Source organism: Canis lupus, chromosome 33, assembly GCF_011100685.1.
Source record: "Canis lupus familiaris isolate Mischka breed German Shepherd chromosome 33, alternate assembly UU_Cfam_GSD_1.0, whole genome shotgun sequence".
In the NCBI taxonomy this organism is placed as follows: Eukaryota; Metazoa; Chordata; class Mammalia; order Carnivora; family Canidae; genus Canis; species Canis lupus.
The window spans coordinates 26,854,548-26,863,350 of NC_049254.1; the positions used below are offsets into that span (position 1 = coordinate 26,854,548).

Consider the following 8,803-nt stretch of genomic DNA (forward strand, 5'->3'; position numbering starts at 1 on the left):
AGCTAGCTGAGGGTAGGGGCCTCATTTGTCCTTGAATTCCCTCCAGTCTACACACCTGCACCCTCTGTAAATGTTGACTGAATGCAGAAAGAGTAGCATTTGGTATTTTCTGGAAACTCCTCTTCCACTGATGCTTGAGAGCATTAGGTCATGTTGTCCTCACAGTAGCGCAACCAACTAGGTGGTATTAATCTCCCGTCTTACAGAAGAAGAGACTGAATCTTGGAGAGATGAAAAGATGCTCGCACAGTCGTCCAGCTGGGAAGGAGCAGCTCAGAACCAGATAAACAGGCATTGTCAGGGGTCTCCCAGAAGCGAACTCAGGTTCTGGGACTCATGTGTAAAGGGTTTATTTGGGACATGGTCTCAGGCTAGAGCCTCAGGGGGTGGAGGAAAGAGCCAGAACAGGTGTATGAATGAGCAGATGAGTGCAGGGGTAATTAGGTTCAGGCCATGGAGACCTCACCAGGGATAGAATTGTCCCACCCAGAAGTCAAGGAGGCCAGAGGACATGTCCTCAAGCCGCGTCCGTCACTGGCCTTACTTGTGGCTCTCTGCAGATGAGACTTGTGGGTGCCAGTGACGAGCGTGTGGCTGAGGGGCCATGACTGGACACCAGCTACCGTGGAGCAAGTCTAGAAGCGATGGTGTACACTCAGTGCTGTAGTTCAGTCGGTGTAAATCCGGAGTGGGTAGGGTGGTGGGGGCAGGCGTTTACACAGGAGACGTTGGGATAGGTGAGGAGAGGCTTACTTGCTCTCTCCTTTCCAGAATCTAAGCCGCTTCCTGTAGAAAGAGCTGCGCTTGACTCCTCTCCACCCGTGGAAATGGGAGCGTGGAGGAGCCTTTGCAGCCAGAGGTAGCGCTCCGTGTGTACGTGGCTGGCAGCTAGTTTAGGGGACTCAAAATAAGTACACATTTTTAATTTAGTCGATTTATAAAACTATACGCTATATTTCCCACAGCTCCGGGGCATGTATACAAATTAAATTCATAATTTAAAGCAGATGCAAAAATAAAAATTTAAAAAATAAATAAATAAATAAACAAAGCAGATGCAGGGAGAGCAGCCTGGGCAACCCGCATCGAGCGCTCGCTCAGCGTGGCAGAGGCGCACGGGCCCCTCGCTGAGGGCCGGACGCAGGAAACAGGCCGCTGAGGACAGCCAGGGAGGCCTCTGCCTCGTGTTTCTACGTAATTCAGGAAGCGTTTTAGAGGGTGAGCTGGGGTTCTCGGCAGCCGCAGGGCCCGGCACAGCAGGCTCTGGGTGGCCGCGGCGAAGGGCTGGTGGCCCCCGCCCGAAGGAGACAGCTGCCCTTCTGCTCCTGCCACGCGTTGCCTGTGGGATGCAGGGCAAATGCCATCAAATCTGGCTTTTAAAGAGAAGCTGGAGAGCCAAACTTTTCTATAAAATCTTCTGGCTCTTTTTCTAGGTTGGCAGCTAATTCAGGTTTATTTTTTTTTTTTCTTTTGAAACTCTGTGTGGGCCAAATAGAACAGGACTGAGAGCCAGATATGGATTGTGCGCAGCGAGTTTGCAAACTCTGCTCTAAGAAGTCTCCCCGTGTACAGACGTTGTGTGGCTCGGTGGGAGGGAAGCGTGAGGGCGGGGAGGGGGCAGGCGTGGCCTGCTGGCGACCAGAGGGCGGTCACCCCCGCTCTTCACTCTGTCCTGCCACCTGCAGAGCAGCGGCCCCGCTCACCTGGGCACGGGGTCAGTGACCAGCAAACGTGACCGTGGGTGGCCTGCGGCGCTCTTCTACTGGAAAGGGAGCCTCCGTCCACGTGTGAATAACCCATAGCCATAGAACCATGTGAATCGTAGCTATTTCATAATTTTCCATTTCAAGCATGGCCCTGGTCCCTCTAGGCGAGTGCTCTCTGCACGGGCCTTCGTGCACCTGCTGCCTCCTCCTGGCTCAGGCTGCAGATCAGATACTGTCTCTTGGGAAAGGCCTCCTTGGCCATAAAGCAGCCCCTCTGGCTATCGTCCTCCTGAATCACCCTCTTTTAATTTCTTCAGAGCATTCACTGGGCTCTAAAATGATCTCACTTGTTACGTGTCTATTAACTGTCTTCCTGCAGTAAGAATGGCAGTCACTTAAATGGCTGGACTTTGTCAAGGTCACCACGGTACCCCTGGCACAGAGCCGCACTCGGGGAAATGCCGCCTCTCACCAGTCTGCCCTCCCCTCCGTAATGCTTGTGTGTGGTGTATTGTCACTAAGCCACCCGCCCCCTCCCCTCCTTCCCTGCTGCTTTGTGACCCTCAATAGAAAGAAGGTTCCCCATGTCTGCTTTCTACCCTCCTACTTGGAAAGAACAATACATAATAAGGAGAAACTGCCAGCATATGGAATTCGTTAGATGGGCGGGAAGAGGCCAGTGGCCAATTTGGGAAGCTCCTTCTGCTCGAAAACTCTGTTTGCTTTCGTCATGCTAAACTCGCCCAGTTTCCGGGATGCACTCCCCTTCAGGCCGCGGCTCCAGTGGGAAACCGTGCAGAGCACCTTTGTGCCACTCCCCTTGGCACCCTGGACCAACTCCAGCACCTCACACCTCCTATCCTGCCTGGGAATCGTCTCTTTATCTGACTCTCTGACCAGACGCTGAGCTCCTACTGCGAGGGACAGAGCTCATGTCTGGGGCCCATAGGAGTGATAATGAGAGCAGCTGACATTCCCGGACTGCTAACCAGGTGCCAGGTCCCGTGCCCAGTCACCTCCCCTGGATTCTCTTGCTCAGTCTCTGTAATATCCTGCTCACCTAGGTATCGTTATTACTTACCCCCATTTTACAGACGAGGACATTGAGGCACCAAGAAACTAGGTAATCTTCTGTAAGTCTTAATGTGCTGCCAAGCCAAGATTTGCAACTTGGGGAAACTTGACTTCAAAGCTCCTGTTCTTGGGGATCCCTGGATGGCTCAGCGGTTTAGCACCTGCCTTCAGCCCAGGATGTGGTCCTGGGGACCGGGGATCGAGTCCCACATCAGGCTCCCTGCATAGGGCCTGCTTCTCCCTCTGCCTATGTCTCTCTCTGCCTGTCTCTCTGCATCTCTCATGGATAAATAAATAAAACCTTAAAAAAAAAAAAAAAAAAAAGCTCCTGTTCTTAACCTTGATCCCATCTGCCCCCCTAGACAGATGCTCAGGAAGTGTTAGTCGATGAACGAACGAGTCCGGCCATGCTTCCAGGAAAGCATCACAAGACCTGCGGTGTTTACAGATGCTTTCAAGTCATGATTCCCTTTGTGGCCACCACGCTCTTGATTATCAAGGGTGGTCTGAGGGCACCGCATCCGAGTCCCCTAGCCTTGGCCATCTGCCTTGAGAATTGGAAACCAGCACCACCAGTCTCAGTGGAGCTCTGAACTGGGGAGGCTCAGGTTCAGCTCACCCTTGGTATTGAGAAAAATCAGAGAAAGCCCACAACACTGAAGTGCAGAGGATCCGGGCCTCGAGTCCCTCATGGGAGGGCCCCCTGTGCTGACCCACCCTTTCTTGGGGCCCGCAGATTGCCTGTGCTGCTGTTGACTGCGTCAAAGAGAAGAACCAGGACCTGTGTCAGCAGGAGGCTGTCAAGGCCTACCCCACGTTCCACTACTACCATTATGGGAAGTTTGCAGAGAAGTATGACAGCGATCGGACGGTAAGCTGGGGAGAGGCGTCCGCCCTGAGCTTTCTGTGGGGGCCGGGAGACGGCCGCTGAGAAGGGCAGCCGAGGGACGCTTCCCAGACACTGCACGAGTCCGCGTGGCGCTCCCCGGGGAAGGCAGGGGCTACAGGCCTGGCTGGAAATATGTGCCACCCCAGAGGTGGTCTCAGGGCCCAGCTTGGAGCCTGGGTGGATTCCAGGGTGTTGGCCAGGGCTCCTCTGGCCAGGGCGACTCTCCCCACACGGCCAGCTGCCCCCCAGGCCACTTCTCTGGAGGCGTGAACACATGGAGGGGTAGGGAAGGAGGTGGGGGGGGCAGGGGAGGGTGCAAATCCACTTAAGGGCTGAAGTTGTTTTCTCCTCCTCTTCCCCTTCCCCTTCCCTACAGGAATCGGGGTTTACCAGTTTCATTCGAGCGCTCCGGGAAGGAGACCACGAGAGACTGGGGAAGAAGAAGGAAGAGTTGTGATTCCTGCCTCAGAGAGAGCTTTTCCATTACACTGTGAAATGATAACCTGCTTTGTTGTTCTTTCTGAATTTCCACGTGTTCCGAAAACGAAATTTTTTATAGCCGCTTATGGCCATTTTGTACAATTTTGAAATAAAACTAAACCAATTGTTTGGTGTTGTGGGCTGTTTCCGCAGAGCTTGCACTGACGGAGATGGACACTCGTGTGGTCCCGCATCTTCTGGGAGGCGGACAGACTCGTGAGGGCGGCAGTCGGCGTGAGGAGGGTGGCAGGGCCGCTGCCCCCTTGGCCAGGGGAGAGCAGACCACAGGATATCCTGTTGGCAGTGACCGCTTTGGGGAGGAAATATGTGTCGATAATGAGGGAAAATGGGATGCTGAAGCTAAGGGTGGCGACCAAGTACTAGCTCTTTCTGGATTGGTTCAGTTTGGGGTGTTTTCCTGGAACTCATTTACATGTTTCTCTTTCTTCAACTATTTCTGTCTTCTCTCTTCCTTTTTTTTTTTTTAAGATCTTATTTATTTATTTATTCATAAGAGACGCAAAGAGGCAGAGACACAGGCAGAGGGAGAAGCAGGCTTCCTGCTGGGAGCCTGACGTGGGACTCAATCCCAGGACCCTGGGATCAATCACTGAGTTACCCAGGCACCCCTGTCTTCTCTTTTCCTCTCTCCAGTCCTGCCTGCTGTCCTGTCACAGGAAAGCTGAGTCTCCAATTTGGGGATGAGCCCCATGGTCAAGCCCAGGCTCAAGGAGGCATCTAGAACAGGGTGGGGGAGGGAGCTTTGGGCTGCTGCTTGCTCTGCACACTGTCTGGAAGGGACAGACGTGGGTGGCATATTGTCCGTAGTCATGCAGGTGCTGGGTCAGCCCCCCGTCCCTCCCACCACAGTAACCTCCGAATGTCACCTCCATGTCCTCCATGGATGGGTCCCACCCAGGTTCCTGCTCTGCCTCCTCCCTGCGTGCCATCTCCTGACCTGCTTTCGCACCTGTCGTGCTTTCTGCATCGCTGGGTGACTTAGCACCAGCCCTGTGCCCGGCAGCGCCCGCGGAGCCGGAGAACCCTGGGATGGGTCTTGTCCTTCCACTCACTGGTACTTCTCCCCAGGGAGGACAGCCCCGCTCCCTCTGCCTCAACTTTAGTTATAAGCAGGGATTAGTTATAATCCTGGCCTTGGATTTGGACGGTCCAGAGGGGGTTGCCTTAGCTGGCTGCAGTGCTTAGCTGCTCACTTGGGTGGTTTTGTTGGCAACTCGACCTTCAGGAACAGCTTTGTTTCCAAGACCAGCCCCCTCTCTGTGGCCTCCATCCTTCCTGCTGTTGGGTCCACTGAGGGGAGGACCAACAGTCAGGAACCGCAGAGCCCCTCATGCCTGTGCTGACAGGTGCCACTGCTCCGTTAGGCCACATCGGAGGGTCCTAGCTCCCCAGTCCACCCCCTGCCACTTCAGCCTTGCTTTTTTTTTTTCTAAGCACGCATTTCCTCAGCAGTAGCCCTGGTCTTGCCCCAGGTGAGTGGACCTGAAAGAAGCAAGCGTGCATTTAAACACATGTACTGAGCTCCTGCTGGGTACTGCATGCTGTTGCACAAAGAGCCACGTCATCCTGACACTGTGTAGTGCACCCATTTGAGCAAGGGGCTCCTGGGAGCATGAGTGTGCACAGACATGCTTTTCCTTAATGGTGATCTGGAGGTTTTGTGGGAGGAACGTATTTTCTTGTGTCTTCAAAAAAATTTTTTAACTGCATCTTTAGAACACTACCTGACAAAAGCCACTTCCTGACTGAGGACCACTGTCCTCATGGTCAAGGTGTGTGGCTTTGTCTTTGTCCATCCCGTAGCTCCAAGGTCAGATGTGCCTGGCCTGGCTTCTTGGGAAGGGCTCAAAAGCACCAGGAAATGGTAACCTCTTCATTTCTCTGTTTGCAGGATTTGATAATTATAAGGCTTTGTCTGAATGTCTAGTGTTGGGGCGCCTGGGTGGCTCAGTCAGTTAAGCGTCTGCCTTTGGCTCAGGTCATGATCCTCGAGTCCGGGATTGAGCCCCACATTGGGCTCCCTGCTCAATGAGGAGTCTGCTTCTCCCTCTGCTCCTCACCCCACTCATGCACTCTCCCTTTCTCTCAAATAAATAAAATCTTAAAAAAAAGAAAGTCTAGTGTTTGCCATGATTTTGGGCATGAGCTGAGCAAGTTCACCCCAGCTCTGGGCGGTGGCCTCTATGGACAGAGCTGCACTCCATACCCCTACCCTTGTCTGCACACTCTCTCTCCCACCCTTCACCCTATTCTCCAATTCTGGAGCTCCGTGTAGATGAAGCCAGTATCATGGCATCTAGTGAGTTCCATTTCTTGTGGCCACACTGTTTCATTTGGAGTTTATTGATCTTCAGGGAAGGCCTCTCTCTACCCCTGCCAACTCATGCTCCCTCTTCCCCTGGATCCTGCATTCACAGGCTGATTTCTCTGCAGGAAGTATGTGGGTTAGGAGAGAGTTGGTTCCTAATCTTCTTTCTGGGCTTTGGCATGAGCTTCACCTCACTATCTCTCCTTTGGGCTACTGCTTCTGCTTCCCCTCCCCACTGGTTTGCCTTAGTTTCCCGCCTTACTCTGTCTGCATCCCCCATACCTCTCGCCCACCAGTGATTCCCCAATTGCTGCCTAACTGAAGCTTTCAGAGCTGACCCCCCAACCCCTCTCATCGTCCCCATGCTACTGCCTCCCTTTCAAGAGGTGTTTGGCTTCCAGAAACTTCTATGCCGGCCACAGGAAGGTGATGCTCTGAGTTTAAGAAGTAGTGTGTTGGGAGTGTGGGGGGTATCTCATTGTTATTTTGATTTGCATTTCCTTAATGATTAGTGCTATTGAGCATCTTTTCAGTGCTTTTTGGCCATTTATGTCTTTTGCCCATTTGCCAAATGGGTTGTTTGTTTTTTGTCTTTGGTGTCTTACGGGAGTTCTGTATATCTTCTAGGTATGAATCCCTTATCTGATCTGTGATATGCAAATATTTTCTGGCATTCTGTGGGTTATCTTTCCACTTTCTTAATAATGTCCCTTGATGCACACAAGTTTTTAATTTTGATAAAGTGCAGTTTACTTTTTTTTCTTTTGTTGCCTGTGCTTTTTGTGTGATATCCAACAAGTCATTACCAAATCCAATGTCCAAAGTTTTTCTCCTATATTTCCCTCTAAGAGTTTTATAGTTTTAGGTCTTATGTTTAGAACTTTGATCCATTTTGAGTTCAGTGTAATAAGGGTCCAGCTTCATTGTTTGGCTAGAAACTACATATGGCTATTCAGCTTTCCCACCACCATTCTTCCCTCATTGAATAGCCTTGGTACCCTTGTCAAAAATCATTTCACCATATATGTAAGGGTTTATTTCTGGGCTCTCTAGTCTATTGCATTGGTCTCTATGTCTGTCTTTATGCCAGAGCCACAGTTTGGATTACTGTAGATTTGTAATAAGTTTTGAAATTAGTAAGGAAGATTCTTCTAACTCATTCTTTTATTTTTTTAAATTTTTTTATAATAAATTTATTTTTTATTGGTGTTCAAATTACCAACATACAGAATAACACCCAGTGCTCATTCTTTTTCAAGATTATTTTGGCTGTTCAAGATCCCTTGAAATTCTACATGTTGACGCCATTAATCATGTGTATAACTTTCAAAACCAACACTGTAGTCAAAATGCAGAACTATTCCATCACTACAGAGATTTCTTCTGTGTTCCTTTATCTTCAAACCTGTTCTCTCTTCTTTCTCTTCACCAACTCTGGCGGCCAGCAACTTGTTTTCCATCTCTATATACTTTGCTCATTTGGAGAATGTTAGATAAAGGGAATCATACAATAAGTAATCTCTTAAGATGGACTTTTCCATTCTGTGTAACGTCCTTGAGATCCATCCATATTGTAGGTATCAATATTTTGTCCCTTTTTCTTGCTGAGCAGTAGTATTCCATGGTATGGTCGAATGTACCACAGTTTAACTAATTAGGGGACATTTTGGTTGTTTCCAGTTTGAGACCATTACAAATAAAGCTGCCTTCTGTCTAGATGTAAATTTTTATTTCTCTGGAGTAAATACCCAGGAATATGACAGTTGGGTCATATCTTAAGAATGTGTTTAGTGGGCAGCCCGGGTGGCTCAGCGATTTAGCACCTGCCTTCAGTCCAGGGCATGATCCTGGGGACCCAGGATCAAGTCCTACATCGGGCTCCCTGCATGGAGCCTGCTTCTCCCTCTGCCTGTGTCTCTGCCTTTCTCTCTCTCTGTCTCTCAGGAGTAAATAAATAAAAATCTTAAAAAAAAAAAAAAAAAAAGAATGTGTTTAGCCTTTAAGGAAATTGCCAAACTTTTCCAGAGTGGTTGTACCATTTGCTTTCTTACCAACAATGTATGAGAGATCCGGTTTCTCCATATCCTGCCCAATATTTGGTATTATCATTATTTTTTAAATTTTAGCTGTTCTAATAGGTGTATAGTAATAATATCATCATGGTCTTACTGTACATTTCCCCAATAATTAGTAATGTTGAATATTTTTTCATGTGTTTATTTGCCATCTGTATAGCCTCTTCTGTGAGATGCCTGTTCATTTTCTAACTGGATTATTTTTTTACTGTTGAATTTTGAAAGTTCTTTATATATTCTAGATACTAAT

General features: G+C 49.6%; 1 protein-coding gene across 1 annotated transcript in view; it reads left to right on the forward strand.

The window, feature by feature from the left end:
• The window catches only part of PDIA5 (protein disulfide isomerase family A member 5), a 95,023-nt gene extending 90,745 nt beyond the window's left edge, over window positions 1-4,278 (forward strand). The window contains exons 16-17 of the mRNA XM_038583040.1: window positions 3,517-3,651; window positions 4,046-4,278. Of these exons, the coding sequence (XP_038438968.1) occupies window positions 3,517-3,651; window positions 4,046-4,126 (216 nt within the window). The 3' untranslated portion in view covers window positions 4,127-4,278. The remainder of the gene's footprint in view (window positions 1-3,516; window positions 3,652-4,045) is intronic.
• The last annotated feature ends 4,525 nt before the right edge of the window (window positions 4,279-8,803 follow it).